At 35.4% G+C, this 23,070-nt stretch overlaps 1 protein-coding gene across 11 annotated transcripts in view; it reads left to right on the top strand.

Annotated features, from left to right (window-relative positions):
* Positions 1-23,070, top strand: part of TRDMT1 (tRNA aspartic acid methyltransferase 1) — an 81,751-nt gene that overhangs the window by 22,712 nt on the left and 35,969 nt on the right. For 10 of the 11 annotated variants that reach the window (XR_005656027.1, XR_005656028.1, XM_039877485.1 and 7 more), the window contains one exon: positions 22,251-22,360. Coding sequence is in view for 4 of the 11 variants with exons in the window: in XM_039877485.1 (XP_039733419.1) it covers positions 22,251-22,360 (110 nt within the window). In the remaining 7 variants the exon portion in view is untranslated. Of the gene's footprint in view, positions 1-19,849; positions 19,869-22,250; positions 22,361-23,070 lie in introns of those variants that run through there. The other variant, XM_039877489.1, reaches the window with a different exon arrangement.

The raw sequence follows: 23,070 nt of genomic DNA, 5'->3' as shown, positions 1-23,070 counted from the left end.
AGGGATAGCTACAATTCAAGGTAGAAGTTAGTGAACAATTAAGTAGAACTGTAGGGGAAGCATAGAGGAAAAATCTGGTCAATTCTGATCATTGAAAAGAAACATCCTGTCTTGATACATCGTGTCTAGATACATTTAGGCGCCAGAAGAGCTGAGTTCAGACCTTGGGCTAGTTCCCTAACATTTTTGAACCTGCTTCCTGATTTTGAAATGGGAAAGGTAATTTTTTTATTGAAGGACTGTGAGAATTAAAGATAAAGCACGTAAAGTGTTAATAATGCCTGGTACATTGTAGCCACTCAAAATATTATAAATTATCATCATCTTATGTATCTCTTTGGAGGTTTTAAATTTCTTTGGTGACGTGTTGGAATGAAAGCTTTTTTTTTCTGGTGATATTCACTCAAATATTTATTGAGCTCCTATTCTGTGCTAGGTACTGTGCTAGTCAGTGGAGATATAGAATGACAAATAGACTTTGAATGTGCATGTTTATACTTAAATTACTAAGGCAACCACAAAACTGAAACTTTCCTGCTCTTTTAGTACCAACAGTAACAAGAAACATTTTAAGATGCAGACAATATGTAATGAGTGGAGCATGTAAATTTTCTGAGCATATGTATTGAGTTTTGATTGTAGACTAGGTGAGTTATTGTTAAATTTTTATTACCCATTATTTGGTGGCTTTCTATGTTCAGTTCTTATGTCAAAACTTATCAGCATGAAAACAAAACTAGTACTATTGGCTTTCTTAGTTAATTTTGTAAGATGTATAATGTCAGCATTTACCCCCATGTCTTGAAACCCCTTAGCGAACATGATTTTCAATGTTGCTTAGTACTTTTTACCTTACGCTACAATTCAACCACTCCTTAAGCACTGAACATTAGATTATTCTCCGATTTTTCGCAAGTATAAATGTACTACAGTTACATCCTTGAGCGTAAATCCTGATTTTCTCTAAGCCTGTTTTCTAAAAGTCTCAGTTTATTCAACAGTAAAAGACTGACTGTATGCTCATTACTAAGTCAAAAATTATGAGAATTTTTTAAGGCTTTTGATAATATAGCAAATTGCTTTTCAGGAGATTATGAGTACTTCCCTCAACTACATGTTCATCAGGATTTGTCTTACCCATTTTTAACTTTTGCTAAGTTGGTAGGGGAGATTGCGTAATTTAAATTTGTATTTTTTGGTTCATGAAACAATTACATATTTTTTCTCCTATTAATCAATCCAGTGGGAATTCGTACACATATTTTTTTTATTGCCAGCGCCATCATCCTGAATCGAAACTATAGCATCTCTAACTTAAAATATTAAAAGTTTCCCAAGTGCTCCCCGCCCTCCTTCCACTCTGCTTTCCTACTCATCCTTTCTCCACACAGAAACAGAATGATCTTTTGCACAGTAGACTGGATGATGTCATTTCCTTGCTTAACTGGCTTTCATTTGAGGTTAGAATCACAGTGCTATCTTCTTACTAGGCCTGTGAGATCTGGCTTCTGTCTGCCCGTTCCACCTTATCTGCTACTCTCCCCCCGGTTCTTTTTTCCAGGCTCACTGGTCTTCTTTCTCTGTATTCCTTAAACTCTTTGTGTTCCTACTTTGTTCTGGCCTTTGCTATTATCTCTACCCAGAGTGCTCAAATCCCAGACTTTTCCACTGTAGGTGTATCTCATCTTTTATGTCTTGGTTAATACGTGGCCTCTTCAGAGTAGCCTCCCTTGGCTGATCTTGTGATTTAAAGTAGCCTTCCTGCTGCCTCTCTACCTTGTTGCTCTCTCATCTTTCGGTGTGAGTTCTGTGTATTAAGGATATTGACTTTTAATCATACCTGATGCAGTTTTCCCCATGCATTTGTTTTCTAGTGTTCATTTATTTGATGTATCAAAGTTTAAAATTTTTTCATAACAAAATGCATTACAATTTTCCATGTGGTATTATATAATAATAAAGACGTAGCAATGGCAGCTAACTGCAGCATTTATTAAGGATCTTTTTTACATGTTAGGCCTTGAAGTATGTAACAAGTTAGTGGCAGAGCCAGTTTTGTAACCTAGGTTTCTCCACCTGACCTCTTAACCTTGCCACGCTGCCATTTTTCTGATTAGATCCACTACTTGAATCCACACCTTCAATTATAGTAAGAAGTACAGGAGAAATAATACTAACTTAAATTTTAACAGATTTCTAGATAAGGTTTATGACTGATTGTTTTTTATTGTGGCAACATATACATAGAATGTACCATTTTAACCATTTTTAAGAGTGTAATTCAATGGCATTACGTCAATGTTGTGTAACCATCACCACTATCTACTTTTAGAATTTCTTCATCTTCCCAAACAGAAACTCCGTACCATTAAATAATAACTCCCACCTCTCTATTTGCAGACTCTGGTAACTACTATTCTACTCTGTCTCTACTAAATTGTCGATATGAGGTACCTCATTTAAGTGCAATTATACAATATTTGTCCTTTTGTGTATGGCTTATTTTCCTTAGTATAATGTTTTTAAGGTTCATTCATGCTATAGCAAATATCAGTACTTCATTCCCTTTTGTAGCTGAATAATCTGTTATATGCATATACTACATTTTGTTTGTCCATTCATCTGTTGATGGACTTAGGTTGTGTCTACCTGTTGGTTATTGTGAATAATACTACTATGAATTTGGTATATATGTGTGTTTCTGTCCATGCCTTCAATTCTTCTGAGTATATACCAGGAATGGAATTGCTGGATTATATGGCAATTCTGTATTTAACTTTTTGAGGAACCACCAACCTGTTCTACAGTGGCTGTGAAATTTTACAGTCCCACCAGCAATGTATGAGTGTTCCAATCTCTCCATCTTTATATCCTTGAATTGTTATTCTATTGTTTTGTTATTCTATTTGTTTTCGAGGTTGTCAAATAACTTTCAGACTTGATTTGAATTACACAGGAATAAATCAGTGAAAGAAAGTATTATTTATAGCCACAAAAGATGATACATCGAACAAATATGAAAAGGGAGAAGAAAAGAGCAGTCCCCAAGGTTATTGTAAATGTTAAATGAAACAGCCGATAAAAATAAGTATGAAAAATAATGTAGGTACTCATTTCTTTTTTCCCCACTTTGTTTTGTAACTAGCTTTCCCCACTTAATTCTATTGGATTTCTCCATTGATAAAATCAGGATAATAATGTTAACCTATAGGCCTGTTAGAAAGATTTAAGGATACAGTGTATACACAGAGCTAGTATAGTTCCTGGTACATAGTATGTAAGTAATACTGTCGATGTTACTTAGGAAGTTGGACATTTTCATGTGCTTGCTATTTGTATTTATTTTGTGACATGTACATGTTGCCATTGGTATGTTCTTTTTTACAACTGGTGATTTGCTTTTCAATTTCACTATGGTATTTCTTCCAAGCAGGATTTTGAAGGCTGATTGGGCGTTTTCCATATAGTCAAGAAGAGAAAGGGTACATCCTAAATAGACACACAGATGCGAATAGCATGGTCCATGTGGAGACTTGCAGGCTGGTATCCTATGTAGCAGGTTTCTGAGAGTTATTAGTGTTCTTTGTTGGTCAAACAAGTTTAGGAAAGTCTTCACATGATATTGTCCCTTGAGACATTCTCAGGACATATTAATGAATCAAAGATCTTGAGAAGCCCTGAAAAAAAGATGCTATTTGGTTTAAATCAGCACTTTTTTAGTGGAGGTGGAGAGACACTTAGGGCACTCATGGAGCCGTGGCAGGACATGCTGGAAAGCAGTGAGTTGGAAAGAGAAAAGTGCCAGGGCTACGCATATTGACTGATGAGCATGATGTGTGATTATGTCGCCAACTTTGACTAACTAAGTAAGCTGCTTTGTAATTTTTCTATAAAGCAGGATTTGTTAATGTTCTTATTATCTGTGTTTTTTTTTTTTTCTAAAAATATACAAAACTGAACTCCTGGTTCTCCTTACTCTTCCAAAACTCGCTGCCCTGGCAGCCTTTCATACCAGTAACAGGTGTCTCCATTTCTACGGTGGCCCAGACCTAAGCCTTGGAGTCATCTTTCTTTCTTCTTTTTCATTCTCATCAGCAAATTCCAGCTCTACCTTCCAGCTATATTTATAATTCTATCATTTCTCTCTGTCTTAACCTGGTCCACAGTGTCTCTTCTATTTTGTCAACTTAATTTACGTGCCACTCCAGGTTCACTTGGCCACACTTGCCTCCTGGGCCCTGGGCAGTTTGATCAGTGTGGCCCCTCACTCTGCTGCTGCCGCTTCATCCCATAACACTGCCGGGGGCGGGGGGTGGGCCTGGCTCAGAGTGCTCAGTCTGCCCCCATGTCTGCACTCAGATGAAGAGCCAGACAGTGGAAATGGATCTAGCAGCTCCAGCAGCTGTCTGGAGGGGTTGGATAACATGACCCTAAGTGGGAAGGAGGGGGAGAGTTTTGCTTGTGAAATAATAGAAAAAATATGTATATTGCTCTCCGCCCCCAGTTCCTGGCACAGAGCTCCTAAAACCCTGGTAATTTCCGAAGTGATATTTATTCTGATATTTGGTCTTTGTCCCGGGTTCCTGACACAGAGCTTCTAAATCCCTTCGAGGTTTTTAGGTAATAGGAATGTCTTTTCTTGTAATGAGGAGACTCTTGGTGGGCTTCTAGGTAGGGGCTGGTCACCAGAAAGACTAAGCCATGATTAGAAGCTTAGAATTTTCAGTCCACCCCCATCCTCTGGGAAGGAGAAAGGGGCTGGGGATGAAGTTAATGATTGATTGTGCCCTTAGTTTATTCTCAATAAACATGATGAGTCCTTCATAATAGTCCTAGAAGTAAGGGTTTCAGAGAGCTTCTAGGTTGGTAAACATGTATCTACATGCTAAGAACGTGGTGCACCCCAACTCCATGGGAAGAGAAGCTCCCATGCTTGGGAGCCTTCCAGATCTCACCTGATGTCACCTCTTATTCTGGCTGCTCATCCATATTCTTTAGCATGTCCTTTATTGTGTAATAAACTGGTAACCATAAGTATTTCCTTGAGTTCTGTGAGAGGTTCTAGCAAATAATCCAAGTGGGGTTGTGGGAACCTTTGATTTGTAGCCAAGTCAGACAGAATTTTTGGGTAACCTGGGGACCGGCCACTTGCAATTGAGGTCTGAAGTTGGGGCAGTCTCATGGGACTGAGCCCTTAACCTGTGGGGTCTGTACTAACTTCAGTTAGTGTCGATTGAATTGAATTCTGTACATCCGGCTGGTGTCTAAGAGATTTGATTGGCTTTGGGGGAAAAAAATATTTCTGACATCTGGTGTCAGAAATATTGTGAGTGTTGTAGTAGTGTGTGAGTAAAGGAGCAACCCAGGAGTGTTTCCTATACACGTCTCATGGTGTGACTTAGAGACAGGATGAGAAAGGAGCCAATAATTAACATCTCTCTCCCTCTTCCCCCTACCAGTGGGCCTTGCTCAAATACGCGTGGGCATATAGGAGTGCTGCTTTACACCAAATGACATCTTTCCTGCAGAGTGTCTGTCACCTTTGATAGAGCCCTCCTCCTTTTGATAGCTGTTAGGAGTGGTAGATCCACACAGCCTGCCCTGGGAGTCCTTTCTGACAGCAGTTGGCTTGTTTTCTTGTGAAACTGGGTGTTCTTGGGACCAAGTTAGTATCGCATTGCCTTTTTGTTTGCTTTTCTGCCTTCCTTGCCTCACTATGCTCATTCTTGCTACTTTGGGGTTTTGCCTTCCAGAAAAAGAATTTGCAGCTAAGCTTTGCCTTGGGTTCTTTTTTTAGGAAACCTGGACAAAATATTATTGTAATAGCCTTTTTGCTGGTCTCCTTGCTTCTGCTCTATCACCCTTAGTTTATTTTCAACACAGTGGTCAGTGGAATCCTTGAGGAATATGTCAGGTAAGTCATGCCTCTGACGAAAACTTCTGAGCGGTGTCTCCTCTCTCTCAGTGAAAGCCGAAGTCCTCAACAAGACCCACAGGTCTGCTGGGCCTAGAGCCAGCCCTTCGCCCTCACTGACCATGTCTCCTGTGCTTTCCCCTCGCTCGCTCCACTCCAGGCTCACTAAGTTTGAGCTGCTGTATAACAAAGTACTGTAGACTGAGTGGCTTGTAAACAACAGAGGTTTGTGTCACACAGCCCTGGAGGCTGGAGATTTCAAGATCAGGGTGGCAGCACGGCTGAGTTCTGGTGAGGTCTCTCCCAGGTTGTAGGATGTCGCCTTCTCATACCCTCACACGGTAGAGAGCAGAGAGAAACAAGGTCTCCCAGGATTCTTACGAGGGCACTAGCCCCATTGATGAGGGCTGCACCCTCATGACCTCTTCTCATCCTAATGACCTCCCGAAGTCCTCACTTCTTAGTACTGTCATCACATATGAATTTGGGGGTGGGGGACATACATATTCAGTCCATAATATGGTTGTCCTTGCTGTTCCTTCTACAAAACAAGCATGCTCCCATCCCTGAGCCTTTGCAGTATCTCTTCTCTCTGTTCTATTTTGTTCTTTTCCCAGGCCTACTCCCTCATTTCTTTTAGGTTGCTGGTAGTGAGACATTCTTTAGCCAACTTATATAAAAATAGAACTTCTCTCACACTGCCTGGTTTATTCTGCTTTTTTTTTTTTGCCCATAGTATTTTTTCATTGTCGAGCATATTATACACTTATTTATTTATTTACTCTTTGTTCTCCCCAACTCCCACTAGAATATAAGTTCCATAATAGGATAGCTTTTGTTTAGAACATCGCTTATACATTTGTTGAATGAATGAGCAAGTGAGTAGATGAACTAAGGCCATGTTTGCTATGAAATATGTATAGCTTGAAGTAAATACCACTGTGTAAAGTTTAAGCTTAGCTATTAAATTCTGATTCATGAAGGTCATCTTTTTTTTTTTTTTTCCTGGATGTACTAAATCAGCATTTCTCAAAGTATGGGCCATGGATAGAGTTTTGAGGGATGTTAACAGGTGTTATGTAGGAGATAAATGTGTGTGTATGTAAGTATGAGGTCCAATCATACATGTATGCGTGATTGTATGTGACAGTTTAATAGATAATAAAGATTTTTCTCTAAATGTTCAAAAATGCTCTAAAATGTTCTCAAAATAATCAAGTCTGTTGAGAATAGTTGGTTGTAACTCAATATAGAATTTAGATCTTATATTAATAATGACCTGTAGTAAAAACAATGAAGTTAGAGTGTTTTATTCTTTATTCTTTTATTTCTGTCAAGAAATATTACCCCTTTCTATGGAAAATTGAAGAGGTTGCTATTTGAGAGCAAATCTATATGTAATTATAGACTGATTACTATCATAAAGATATATGAGGTTAAGGTTATATGTAGAATTTGGTATTTGTTGGTGTCTAGAGCTTGCTTAGGGCTCTGTTGGTTTTTTGTTTTGCCCATGGAATATTGTCAAGAATATTCCTAAAAACTGCTCTTCAGAAATAGTGCCAATCACTCTCATCCTATCTAAAATCAAAATTGCATCTAATTTTTGGAAAATAGGTAAAGCGTGTGTTGGGACTTAGAAAATATATCATAAATACCATTTTACCCAGATCACTAATTGCTTTTATTCTTATCCACTATTTCTTTTTATTCTAGGACTTTAAATCACCTAAACCTAAAGGAAAAAAACCTTGGACTAAAGTAAACAACACTATGAGAAAGTTAATCATAATAGTTTTTCAGCATCCATTAGTGATTTTTGTTCAAGCTCAGTAGTGAATTTAGCACTCGATGAACGAGGCATAATTTAAAAACAAATGCCAGACCCTTAGGGGCTTTGGCATGTTCCTTAATGACAGGTGATTTTTGATCCAAAAAGAACCTATAATTCGAAAGATTTATTATTACAGAATTCTAGTTAGAAGTTCTTTGAACTTTAATAGCTGAAATGAAAGATACTCAATAAGTAGTTTTGCCTTGTTTAAATTTTATCCTAAAAACCCTAATATTTAGATGATAATAAAGTACCAGAATAATTTCTGAGTTTCTTCAGAAGGCATTTTATTTTTGTGGCCTCGGTTTACTTTTGTGGTTATTTGCTGAGTCACTTGTTAAAATTATACTCTTTGAATTTTAAACTTAACAGCGCTCTTTGTTAATTTTGATTTAATATTGATCCTTTATCTCTACACTGCTCTCCATCCAATGGAGTTCTTTCATTGGCTATTAGAGATTTCTTTCAGTTTTGAACTGTCAGAATATTGGTAACTATAGCTTGAGGGAAAAGATGTCAATCTATCATTTTTCTACATTGTATTGTGGGTTGGCATTTCAATATTTGGCAAGGGAAACATACTTAAAATCCAGAGGTCTGTGTCTGTGAAGAAGTTGTCTTTTAACTATTTCTCATGATTGTAAAATCAAAGGGCTTGTGATTCCATTATTGAAAATAAACACCAAATAAAACCTAAACATATATGTATGCCCTATAGACATATTTGTCATAAATTCTGTAATATACTATATTCATTCTCCCCTCCCCCCAAAGTTCTACTTCAAAAAGAGGGTATGGCCTTCCATTTTAGTCTTCAGGAAGGACCTTCATATTTCTCAATTACTATACTTTATTTTGAATAGCAAAGTAATAAAATGCTGCTTGGATAAATTATATTATCCTGAAAAAACTTAATACCAGTTTTGGATGCTTATTGAGGTCACTTGATGGAATAGATGAAAAATCATACGAGTGAATTTAGAGATTTAGAAATAATTGTTAGGGGATGACCTTAACAAATTACAGGTGTTAGATATCATTGTAAACAAACCTTCTGGAAATTACTTTACCACACAATACAGTAGGGGGTTACTTTGCGGAGATCACAAATAGCTAATGAGTACTTGTCAGCATAAAATTTCCAGTTACATTATCATTTAGGAATTCAAAAAATGCTAGATTTCAAGTAACTTTGACTGAAGAGAAGTCGATGTACCCTTGAAAACTGTGTTAAATGACTTAAAATTTGGCTCTAGTGGTGATAAAACCCTGATTTTAAAGATGTACATGAGAAAGTAGAATAAAATTGTTTCATGAAATTTGACAGAAAAAAAGCAGTATTTCTAAATCAACATAATAAGATAGCATTTAAAATGTTTGTATAACTGAATTAATAAGTTATATGAAGTTATTTTCATAATTTAGCTTTATCCTTTTGTAATCTATATAATGAAAATGGCCATATAACTTTGTCCTTTATTTGGACACATTAATAGTGTGTGTGTGTGTGTGGTGTGGGTGTGTGTGTGTGAATGTGTATAAAATGAAAATGAGTTTGGACTTTGAAAAATGTTGAGAAGGATGCACTTTGTCCTGTCCTGCTATTGTACTTGCTGCTCACTCTGCCTGGAATGCTGTCCCCCAGATAGCCACATGATAGTCCCTTGCTTTGATGCTATCTTCTCAGGGCTTCCCTGACCACTACTGAAAATTGCAGCCTCTGCTCAGCCTCCTTATCCCTCTTCTTGTTTGATTTTCCTCTTAGCGCTTAATACTGCGATTTTGTTTGTGTGGAGATTTGTTTTATTTTTTTCTATTTTGTTCATCTAGAATAGTGCTTGTTGCATAGTAGATGCTCTATAAATATTTGTTAAATGAGTGAATAAACTACAGAGTATGAACATTTTAAAAGTTGATATTGTCAAATTATATTTTAAAGGGATATATCCAATAAACTCTATGACTATAAATATGCTAATATGATATTTAAAACTAATTTACTAGGTGAAATTATTTTAATTTTTTAATTATCAGTAAAGTTGAATATTTAAAAAATACCATTTTTACATTTATTTTTATTTTTAACTATATCTGACACATTTATTTCAAAATTGAGAAATACTGGAAATATATACATTGATTCATTCAGCAAGTAATTACTGAGTATTTTCTGTGTCAGTTACTGTGCTGTGTGATGGGGATCCAGCATTCACAAGACAACCATGTTCTTTTCTTCCAGAGATTATGGTCTACTGGGAAAAACTGATGCTACACAAATGAAGAAGTAAATTGAAAAATAAAAATCATACATGATGCTCATGCAGGGAAAAAAACTGTCGAGGATTTAGATTGTGCCTTTTCAATCTTTACATATGTCTGCGAGCATTAAAATTATAGCTTTCTATTTTCACATAGAAAATCTTGAATTTTTCCTTGACATCAAATATATTTATTTGTAAACTTGGTTTTGAATGGTTGTGTGATATTCCATTTTATGGATGTTCCATACTTGTTCAAAGCAATTACGTATTTTGGGACATTTAGATAGCTTATAAATTTTTTACTATTATAAATAATATAGCAATATAGCATTTTTTCTTTATATAAGTCTTTTTCTCCACATCTCTATTACTGCCTTATGTATTAGTTTCCTATTGCTGCTGTAACAAATTACTACATAGTCGATGGCTTATAGCTACACAGATTTGTACGTAACACTTCAGGAAGTCAGAGGTCTTAAAACTGAGGTGTTGCCAGGGCTGCATTCCTTTCAGGAGGCTCTAGGATCTGTTTCCTTGCCTTTTCCAGCATCTAGAGGTCACCTGCATTCTTGATTTGTGACCCCTTCCTCCATCTTCAGAGCCAGAAAGGTAGCATCTTCCAGCCTCCCTCCCCTGAAAACATCTCTGATTCTAACCATCCTCCATCCTCCTTGTGATTACACTGGGCCTATCTGCATAACCCAGGATAATCTCTTAAGATCCTCAATCATATCTGCAAACTCTCTGTTGTCATGTAAGATAACATTTTTACAGGTTTCAGGGATTAGGATATGGACATCTTTGGTGGGGGATCATTATTTTGCTTACCATACCTTAGGATATGTGTCCAAATATGAAACTGATAAGTCCAAAGTAATTTTAAGGTTTTTCGATACTGACAAAATATTCTTTAAAACACCGATTCCTCAATTGACACCTCTATCTGCAATGAGTGGTCCTGTCCTTTCTAGCAAGTGATATTTTAAAACGTCTTTGTACTTTTGATAATAATAGCAAACATTTTTTTGAGTGATTACTTTATGGCCAGCACAAATGTAAGAGCTTTACAGGTTTTAAGCAATTTAGTCCTCGGAAAACCCTATGACATAGGTACTTTTTTATCTCTGTTTTACAGGTAAAGACACTGAGGCGTAGTGAGGTCAAGTACCTTGCATAAGTCATACATTTGGAAATGGTGGAGCTAAAATTCAAACAGGCAGAGAAGGGCTAGATAGCTAGATATTCATATCCTTGATCTTTCTTTTCAGAACATGTGAATTAATTTTCTCTTTCTCTGAATGAAAGATCTCCATAGGGTGTACCTATGACACTCCTGATAAAAAAAAAATAATGATAGCTAATATTTGTTGAGTTCTGTAGGCCTAATAGAAAAAAGTTTGCAGAGAAATATATAGTCAGGAGGACATGTGGAAGAGGAAAATGAAGAATGAAGTAATTGAGTATGTTTTTCTCTGAGGTCTTAGGACTAATACTTTCTGACCTAGTCCAAAATTGCAAAACTTAATTTTTCTTTTCAAGGTGCCTGTAGCAGAAATTGAGGATAGAGTTTAAAACTTTATCAAGTCAATAATGATAAAAAATATATAAGCTTTCAAGGTTTAGTATAAAGCAAAGAGCGGCCCAGTATGGCAGGACAAATTTAGAGTGGAGTTTTTAGTTTAATCTTGGGGATCTTTATGATCGATAGCATAATTATATTTTTACAAGTCATTTTTTCATTCACAGTTAACTAGATTACAGACTACTAATGCTTAAGGCATTTTGTCATTGACTTCCATGAATATATCAGAAATTGTCATTTTTTAAATTATGAGAAAACATTACCAGAAAACATGTCAACATTTTATAATGAACTATTCATAGATGCTCATTCACAAAGCACTTCTGTGTAAAATGAAGTCTTTGTTGTTTAAACCTGTAATAGGTTGCAGCACGTGCATTTATATTAATTTCTTAACTATTTAAATAATGTGTTTTAAGCACTGGTAGTCTTAAGAGCTTAAGAGGAAGGTCTTAAATGTCATGGGAAAAATTGGGAAGACAGATTTATATCCTTTGAATTCTGTAAGTATATAAAGAGGTAGCTTTCAGCTCATTACATTTTTGGCCATATGCTCGTTACTTGATGTAGTAAAAAACTGCATCAATGTAGTTTAATTCTTATTGTTTTTTATTCTTTTGACTATTGTTGAGTTGGTGGGGTAAAGTAATGCATTGAGTTACAGCTATTCACTGGTGTGTGTGCATGTGTGTGGTGTCACAGTCCAATGGGTATATTTTGAGAATGTTTCCAAATCTTTCATGTGTTCTTGATACTTATTTCCTTTGTGATTTCTCAGGGTCACAGCCAACAGAAGTATTGAATTCTTTTGTTCCAAGATAAAAATAAATTTTTTTTTGTTTGCTTTCTACTGATTATAAAAGTACTATATTCTTTTTGTAAAGGAAAAAAAAAAAAACCTCATATAATCCAGAAGTATATGAGAAGAAGTAAGAATTACCTCCAAATTCTTCCTTTACCACCAAGAAATAGCCCCTGTTCACATTTGCTTTTTCTTTCTTAATGTGTATAAATGTACATGTACTTTACAAAACTTGGATCATTGCTCGATAGAATATTTAGTAACTTGCTTTTTGTACTTAAAAATATGTATATCATTTCATGTCAGTATACGTGGGCATTATTTTTAACATGTCTGTCCTCATATATGTTTGTGGTCTTACACTTATATCTTTACTTACTTGAACAAATATTCCCTTAGCACAAATTGCCACTGGAAGTGGAATAGCAAGGTCTAATAATAGAAGGGTTGAATTAATGTATACTATAGCCAACACGAGGATGGGTACCTTTCATCAAAAACTTACTAGTACTAGTACTAGTGTTCATCTTATAAAATCTTTGCTGGTCCAGTAGGTAAAACTGATTAAAGTGGATTTCCCTCACTAATGGTTAGGTTCAGAATCCTTTTATATGTTAATTTTCTGCTTAAAATTATTTTTCAATTGCCTGTAATTGAAATTTCTGTTTTAATTGTTTTTACTTTCAGAACTTGAATTTTATAAGAATAAGAATGTACAAAGTATTAGTAAGACCGTGAAAATATTATGTGCTTCTTAAAAGACATGAGAGATATAGGTTCTACAAATGGCTCTGTACATAGCTGTTGTATTTAGAACACACATATAGGATTAGGTAATTGGGTAGCCTCGGAATAAAGCCCTTGCTCCCAGAATTAGGACTCCTGCCATTGTTGCCTCAATTTAGGACACTTGGTGAGTGTTCGATCAAGAGACATGCTTCTGTTTTGTAGGTATACAGTTAATTAAATACTCATTCAGAAAACTTTTGGCATTGATGTTGCTCTGCTTGCCAAGTTGGAATGTGAAATACATTTCTTCATAGTGGCAAATGATATTTAAGTGTGCGTTTTTGAATGTCTGTTAGAACTGTTATTTTCAGTTACAGAAAATTCAGCCCAAACTGGTTGTAAAAGTTGTAAATATTCATGTAATGATCAAAGTCAAATGAAGGCTTGGTTTGGGGTAGAGCTTAAAAAGGGACTCAAAATCATGTCACCAGGAACTATTTTTTTCTCAGCTTTGTTCTTTATGGATTGGGTGCCTTTTTATATATTCTTCCTTTATTGCATCAAGATGGCTATAGTAGCCTCTGAACTTATATCCTTCCATTAAACTTTAAGAAAGATCAAGTGTCTCTTCCTAGTTGCCTAGGAAAAAGCTGGGCATTCCCTCTTGTGCCTAATTAGCTTATTTTGAGTTGTGTGCTCATGCTGAAACCACTCTGGCAAGTCTCATTGGTTCAAGCACTTGACACATGCTTGCGTAGAAACTAGGGGTTGTTGTTTGAGGCCATCTGAACCACTTTGACAGAGAGTGAGTGAGGTAAGGTCCCCGAAAGAAAATCTGGGACTAGTACCAGAAAAGGAGGACTGGATGCTGGCAAAACAGAACACTAATGTCCACCCATCTTGTATTCTCAGTACCTAGCAGAGTGCCCAGTACGTGATAGGTACTATAATAAATACTTATTAACTGCCTGAAGTTGCGCTATTGGTTCTATATTTAAGGAATTTGTAAGATAAATAGGATTTTGTAGCCCATTCTAGGATCTCGATTGTATTTCCAAGGTAAAAATTTGATCTAAATGTCAAACAATCTCATTAAAAATAAGCTTTGAGATAGATATCTATAGTCACGTAAGTATGAGCTTATTAAGACTTTTTAAGCTAGTCCTATGAACAGAACAGTGAAGAGGGAAATCAACATTAATCAGGAGTTGATTTTAGAAATCAAGTTCACTCATTCTCATGCACTTATTCAGTCAAGAGATATTTATCGAGGGCCTGTGGGTGCCAGTTACTGCAGTGTCTGGATGCTCTGAGTACCAAGATACATGAGACATGGCCCGGTCTCTGTCAGATCACATAGTCTAGTGAGACAGGCAGTGTCCTGGGAGAAATGTGATGGTTGCGTGAACTACAGAGTGTGATGGAAGCCCTGAAAGCTTTCTGGAGGAATCGTATGAGCTGGGTGCATTCTGAGGGACCAATCAGAATGATTTAGGACAAGAGAGATTGTGTCCGAGATTGGGCAGGGGAGGACAGGTCTTTTAACTATGTGTAGAGGCCCTAGAATTAAGAAAATATGGTCCCTTGGGGGCATGTAAAGTAGTTTGCTATTACCTGAGGAAAAAGTGCATGTGAAGGAGTGTGGTGAGTATGAATTGAAAGAGAGGGGACTTGGTCAAGGGACAACATCAAGAGAAGAGGCTGTACGGGTACACAGGCTCCAGATCATGCTAAGAAGTTTGGATTTTATCAGGAAGGCAGTGGTGAAATACTAGACTTGTAAGCACTTGAATGATTTGGTTAGAACCTAGAAAGACCCCAGTAAACCCCATAAGTAAAAATTTACTGATGTGAGTTCAGAAGAAAGAACATTTGATACTTTAATATTTTAAAAAATTGATATTAACTGTTATGTTTATTGATACATGTATTTTAGAAACATGTCCATTGAACGCTGACCATTTCCCTTTGTAAGGTTTTTAAAATACAGACTTTCTAGAAGAAGCAGAAATGAAGTTTATTTTCTCTTTAAACAAAATATAATTTTAAAATAAACAATCTTATATCAGTTCCCAAACGATTTTATCTTAAACATTATCAAAACTTGATGGAAGGAGGCATTTCTTAATTTCAAGACAAATTATTTTAAACATCAAACACTGTAAAAAGGATTTATAAACTAGTAATCATTTAAAGACTGTTGAAAGAAAGCCTGATAAATTCAAGAAATTAAGGTTTATATTCTCTCCTTAGTAATCGTTGTCGACATTTATAGTTTGACTTGTTTCATCTCAGGGATCACAGCAGTTTGCTGCTGCTGCTTATCCTTCGATTGCCTTGGTTGTTATGTAACAGTCAAAGAAGCACCTTTCTAAAGGGAAAACAGAGCTTCCTTAGTGATCGCTGCTCTGTCTTTTTCTCATAACCAATGTTATGATAAAAGTCATCTGAAGAAGTCTTGCCATGTAAAAATATTTAGCAAGAGGTTACTGAGGGTAGAAAATATGTGGTGTTGATTATTATTGTGCCAAAATTTTAGCAGTTTTGCTTTTGAGGTTTTGAATATAATACAGTATTGTTATTATTGGTATTGCTATGAATATTGATCATATTGGACCACATTGTTCATATTGAGTTGTTTATTGGATATAAGATTTTGGTAAAGTTTTCTAAATTCTTTATATTTTCTTAAATTAAGGGTTCAAAGTTTATCTCCTCAGGAAAACACAGGCGTGACTTTAAAAAATAATGAAAACAGTATTTGCTTGGTAGAAATTTACTTCATAAGGACAATTTGAGGGAAAATAACTTTTCATATTAAGGAAAGGATTCCTGTACTTTAGGGGAAAGCAGTGTTGTTTTACATTTAAAACTCCCCTGATCTCCCTAAATATAAACTTTGTGTATTCACCCCTCTGTGGTCTAGCAAAATACTTTGCACGTGATAATAAATGCTTATTGAATTAAATAGATCTGGTCTAAATAGGAAATGAACTTGAAATTCTCATTATACACACACACCGTCTAAACAACTGAGGTAGGTTAGGATTATGTTCGACTGTCAATAATAGAAATATCCAAAATAATAGTGACTGAAAGAAGGTTGAAATTTGTTTCTTTCTCATGTACAGTAAGTCTGTGATAACCGAGGGCTGCTGTGGCGACTCCATGAAATCATTCAGCACCTCTGCTCCTTTCAGTCCTTGCTTTGTTAGTCCTATAGAGTGGTCTTCCTTATCCGGTCCAATATGGTGACTAGAGCTCTAGTCATGACATTTATTTTCCAAACCAACTGTAGGAAGGCCAGGAAGCACAGGCATCTATCACCCTTTCCCTTTTTGGGGAGATTTCGGAGAGTGGAATTTACTTTTTATATTTCAGTGGTCAGCACTTCACTCATGGCCACCTCTAGCTGCAGAAGGGAGGGGATATAGTCCTTTTACCTGGATGCATTGCCACAGTGAATACATTTGATGTTTGGTTATTGAAGAGAAGAGAGAAGTAAATGTTGGGATAGGCAAGTAATTTCTGCAGAGGTAGTATGACTAGAAATCATGGAATGAAGTAAAATTTACTTCAGAGAGACTAGGCACTAATGAGAATTGAGACGTTTTTGAATTTTGTAATATACAGATGCTGATGTTTGCTATCCACTAGTTATACTGTTTTTTAAAAAGTACTCATTTATTTAGTGGTGAATTTAGCTAATAGATGAGTATTGCTTAGGTAGTTTGGAATGTGAAGAGGGACAAGGGAATTGAAAATTGGTATCATCAAAAAAGATGTGGCATTATTTCACCTAAGATCTAGCTTTATTTGTGAAGTAAGATCAGTTTCTCTCCTAATAAGTATATATAATTAGAAGGAAAATATAAGCACTTATATGATATTCTTGCAGTTGGGTACCTACAGATCACTTTTTCTCTGCATTATCATTGAATATGGAAACAGAAACTTTGTATTGTGTGTCACAATGTAATTGTAGACTTACTAGTTTTATCTTTTAATCATTTTTTAAAAAATGTAGTAGTTAGAAAACATAAATCAGCACACAAATTTAACACAGAAGAGCATTTCTCTTCTGTCGGTTCTCTAGTTACTATCCAGCGAATTAGGGAGAAAAGACCAAGATTTAATGTCAAATAATGGTCAGGAGTGAAAGATGATTTGAAGACCTACTCTCCATTTCTAGATTTGCATGGAGTGTTAGGGATGGAAAGAGTCTTTAGAAGTTTGTTTAGTTGAACCTTCTTCCTTCACATTGGACAAAAAGGTAATAAATATCATGGAAAGAAGGGATTCTGCCCTGTTTTGAAAAATATTTTTACCCCCAAACCTAACTTTTTCCCTCTTTCATGCCAGGGATTGATAGCAAGGTCTGGAAAGTTTTTCCTTTTATTAATACTAATCTCTTGGGATTAAACTTTAGTCCATTTTCTCTTAGTGTTTTATAGTAAAGATTGGAACCCTCTGGTTATTGTTATTTGTGAAGAAAATCCCTTCTATGTCACTCTGAAAGTTTTCAAAAATATTTTTCCTGAAAGTGTCACCCAAATGAACAGTTGTAACTCTTAAACTTTTTTCACTGGTGTAGTTTTCTAGCTTTAATGACAATAATAGTAACGATGACAATTAAAATTATAATAGTTATTATTTTGTCTGTTTTATCTATAATATTCCATATATCAGGCAATGAATAGGAATTTTATTAATTATCAAGAGTCTGCTATATACCAGATGTTTTATATATTTTATTTCATTTATTCTTTATAGCAGCCTTTTGTGGGAACTGCTATTATATCAATTTCATTAGTGAGGGAATTGAGGCTTAAAGAGGATAAATAAATTTTGTAAGGCTACATAACTCTTGTCAGATATGGAATTTGAACATAGATTTCTCTGACTTCATAGGCTGTCATAATACCCACTGTACATGATGCCACCCACCCAGGACTTCTGATGACAGCAATCCCAGTGATTATAGAGCTGTGCTGCCCAGTATGGTAGCCATTGGCCATATGTAGATATTTAAATTTAATTAATTAAAATTAAATTAAAAATTCAGTTCCTTCGTTGCTCTAGTCACATTTTGAGCACTTAGTAACCACGTGTGGCTAGTGAATACACACTGGACAGCACAGATACAGAACATTTTCACCATCACAGAAAGTTCTGATGTCCTCTGCTATTCTAGAGTTTCAAGTTAACTCCAGATTCAGCTACCTGTATTTACAGTTAAACTTCCTTTTAGGGGTCCATTTATGTTCCTAGAAATTGATGCTCCCTGCATCCCCAGGGCTAATGGTAATGTGTAGGGTTGTGTGGCCTTTGCCCAAATTGCTTTCTCTCTTGCTTTTCTTCTGCCTGGGAAAGCTTCAGATATGGCAAGAAATTCAGGGAGGGGGAAGTGTGGGGGAGGGAGAGGAAGAGGGCAGTAGTTGTATGAGCTATCTCATTGTGCCAACATCCTATTAAATGGATGTTCCTAGATACTTACTGAAAAATTTCTTACACCTCAATTTCTTTTCTCAAGGTCCTCCTTAAAATTCATTGTCTCCTCGTATTATCTAGCATAGTATCTTTATTTTCCTTTCTATGTAAAGTCCCTCAGTGTGCCTTTTTTAAAAACAGAAAACATTAATTTGGCATCCTGCTTCCCTAGCTGTGGTATGTGCAGTTCCATTACTTTCTGATTGACGGGCTCTTGTATTTAGTCAGATCTTAGTAACAATGATCTTATTCTGAAGTATGTCTTAACCCAAAGTAAACTGGTTTTAGCTGACTATTAGCTAAACTTACAAGTATTAAATTTTTTTCAAATGTATTTTTTATTTTATTTAATTCACAATTAATTTATTGGTGATTTTCGAAAGGCAAGAATCTTTAAAATGAAACAAGAAATGTACTTTGCAAATAGTGATCAAATATTTGGCAATGATTTTAAATTTAGAATCCTTGCAGGTCTGTTTTTGCTTAGCACTTTTATTCCTCATTAAGCTATCGCTTTAAATGAAAGGAAGTTGATGTAGGATGTATGCAACTGAACTTCTATTCCACAACTAGATGTCAGTGTTAACATACCTGATTAGATGTCTTGGGCGTGATTTTAATGAGATAATTCACATAATTACTCACCTATATGAGATGAAGATCAGAAAATAAATGATAAGGAAAAGAAGAAAAGAATTAAGGTACTTTCCTTATTTTAGAGTGGGATTTTTAATTCTATATTTATTGGTTTTCCCCCACCTTAATAACTATGCATGAACAATTAAACTTTTTGATTTGTTTGGTTAAGAAAGGCAGGTAGAATGTGAACTTGTACCTTTTCACTATTACCAACCAGAGGTTTCTTCCTACAACTTTTCCAGAAAGAGTGGTCAGAAAAAGGAGCATCATCGATATTCAAATGGGTGTGTGTACATATACATGCGTGTGCACAGTGTGTGGTTCTTGCCTACTTTAATAAACATATTTGAGAGCAGGAATTTTGCATGTATTGTCAGTGACATTTTTAACATCTCACCTAGAATTCTCTCTTGATATAACTAAATCTATGTTTTTCAGTTCAGTCCTCATATAAATGGGAGCATGATACCCCTTATCCTTTTCTTGCAGATCCTATATGACAACCTTTTAAGTCATTTATATTACATTTGTCTAACTAGAGTCTCATCTTTATACACATGCTTCCTGTTGATAAATATGAAATCTGGAATAACTGAACTATCATAAATAAAATTCAGGTAAAGCAATAGCTCAAAACCCTGAAACCACCCTCCCACCCCCGCCTTCCACCTGATGGGTCTCCTTTCCCCACTTCTCTCTCCCCTTTGCAAATCACTGTTCTGGGTTATTAAGTGATGGAGCTCACTCAGGAAAAATGCTACTGAATTATACTCACTTTGATATTTTCAGTTAAACATTTTCAAAATATGTGTAGCTTAGCAAAGATTTTTGGAGGCTAAAGATTTAAATCGTATGGTAGAAAGTATCAAGACAACTTGTCTTTGGAGCTCCATTGAAGATTTTGACAGAATTGACAGCCACACTTTTTAAAATTGTTGTGAATAAGATTAACATTTTCCTTAGAAACACACGCATTACCCCCAAACAATTCTGTTTTGAAGGCAAGTTAAATTAGTAACAATAACGTCTTAGTATATCCATTTCTGGTCATGGACATAACTCTTCAGGTTATGCATAGGTCCTGACGTAGTAACAGTCTGAGATGTGTGCATCAGTCAATGCACACAGTGCACTCATTTGTTGACTTTAAAAATCCATTGTTTCCTGGGAATTTTCAGTTTATCACTTCTTGGATCACCACATGAAACAATCATTTGGCAATTGCTTTTTGTCAGTTTTTATGTCTTCCAGGCACATAATACAGTAGCATAAGATTAATTATTGATTGTAGTACAGATCCAGCATATCACTGGATTTTTGACCAACCTGAAAAATGAGGAGTCGTATTAAGCAACTCCAGGTGGTTCCAGTTTGTTGCATACAGTGGAAATGCAAGCAGGCTACATTGTGCAAATTATAATATATCTTATTTAGCAAAACAATAAAATAGTTCAATGAAGTTTATTCTGAGCTTTTACATTGATTAGTAGTAGCTTAGTTCTTGACCTGATTTATAACAAATGTGTAATTTTGCAAAGTGATCTTTATATATTAATTTTTTTTTTGTTTAAAAGCCTACTTGATTTATATTTCAAGATCTCTCTGATGCCTTTGACAAAGATGCAGTTTATAACTTTATACTAAGATAAGTAACTAGTTATTGAATTTAAACTCAGTTGGAGGCAGTTACCTAAGATATTACTAGCTGGACTAAGAAGTTTCCGGTGTCCTGTAGACAAGGCAGCAGGGTACCTAGGAGATAACTGGTCCTAGCCATGTGTCTTGAATCTAATAGACACTTTGGAGACATTCATGCCTTTATTTTCTCTCTGGCATCTTCTCCTCTAGGCTTCAGTGTATGGTTCTCTGATCTGGGTTTTATTTCCAGAGGCCTGTTACATGAGCCCTAGCTCCTTACATCCTTTTTTTTTTTTCCCCTTCTTTTTTTCTTCTGGGGGGGCGGGGCTACCTAAGCTTATTATTATCAGCAAATGGTTATTAAAGAAATAGCTTGTTGGAGCTAAGGTGTACTTTTGTAACATTTTCTCTGATATTTTTCCTAAGAAATCTCAAATACTTTTAGTTTTAAAACTTCACATTTTCTCCCGTTTTGGGACAGGGTATAGGCATAATGGTTTTATACGTGTTTTGTGCAAGAAATACAAAGAGGGTGGTAATTGCAAAATATAACAGCAGCTATGCTTACATAGTTCAAATTCTGACTGCTAGTTAAAGACTATGGCAGAATTTTCTGTATCTGAAAGCATTTTGAAAATGCTTTTCTTTAGCCATAAGATAGAAGGGCAGTGAAGGTATGCTGTTGGAATTATTTTCCTTACTCTTCTCACTTTCTCTCGCTGTCAAGATTTTTAATTTTTAGTCAGTGAACTTTTTACATTTGGATACCAGTGAATTGTTTATCTCATTTAAAAGCTTGCCTAAAACCTAAATGGCTGAATTTTGTAGTATGTGAATTATATTTCAATAAACCTATTATTGAAAAATAAAACAAATCTTACCTAAAACTTACCTAAAAGCATTTTCAGTGGTATTGGGAAGCAACTTCATATTAATATTAGAAGGTGAAGAACAAATAATAGTTATTTATATGAAGTTCCAAGTGATACGGCTTTTAAGAATACACTTCTCTTTCCTATTTTTGGTTTGTTTTAACTTAAGAAAACTTTCTATTTAATTCAGAAGTGTATATCTTAATGGAAGGAGGAAAGCAAATATAAGAGATAATGACTAAAGCATTTAAATTTTATTTTTAGCATTGGAATGCTGTTAGAGAGATGAACCAGAAGTACATAAATATTCTACTTCATGCCTGGCTCCTCGTGGCCTGGTGGTCAGTTGATAATCTGAGCTCTGAGTAGATAATTGAGGAAGTGAGGAAATGTACTATGAAATGAAATTCATTATTTTTTCTCCTCTCCATAATGAGCAAATTGACATTAAAGACTTTACATTTAAAAATATTCCATTTATCATTACAGAAAGCTGTATACCTGCCCAAGTGGTGGCTGCTGTTGATGTAAATAATATCGCTAATGAAGTATACAATTATAATTTTCCTCACACACAGTTGCTGGCCAAAACGATCGAAGTAAGTAACTATTATTATTGTTTTAATAAATACATAGCAAAAAAAATATGATTGAAAAACACTATAAGATACTGGTTTCTAGTGTCTTAATTGAACAAGTTATATGTAAATGAAAAAGTTTAAGGGAAGAGTTAATGTTTTATATTCTATCAGAATATAACGCTATTTTTTGCCTTTTTTTTTTTAATTTCCAGCTTTAGAGGGAGGAGGAGATCAGTATTTCAGTCTCTGAGAGAGAGGATTGAAATATGAGTATGATTGACTTCTAAATGGTTGATTCAGTAATGATAATAACTGCTTAATTCTTTCTTTTAAAACAATACTCAATGTACAATATACATAGCAGGAGTGAAAAGAAGAGACACATTCATTGGCTGTTACTTACTGAGTGCTTACATTAGCAAGCCTGTGAAAATTAAAGGTGCCATTTCACCTGTGATGAACTCAGCAGAAGTATTTAACACTGCTGTACGTTATTTAAAAAATAACATGAAATTGTTTTTCTCCTAGTTTCTTGTGAAAATTTTTACACAGCCATTTCTCATGAAGCCATAATTTACATACAATAAACTGCACCCATTTTAAGAGTGCAGTTTGGGCCTCGAACAATATATACAACAGTGTAACCACCACCATCACAATCAGACTTAGAATATCCATCTCCCAGAAATGTTCCTTAATGCCCTGTTTTAGTCAGTTTCTGACCCCAG

This window comes from Pteropus medius, unplaced genomic scaffold, assembly GCF_902729225.1.
Source record: "Pteropus medius unplaced genomic scaffold, Ma_sr-lr_union100, whole genome shotgun sequence".
Taxonomy (NCBI): Eukaryota; Metazoa; Chordata; class Mammalia; order Chiroptera; family Pteropodidae; genus Pteropus; species Pteropus medius.
Note: the sequence above shows the minus strand (reverse complement) of the source record. Positions and strands in the feature narration are given on the sequence as shown.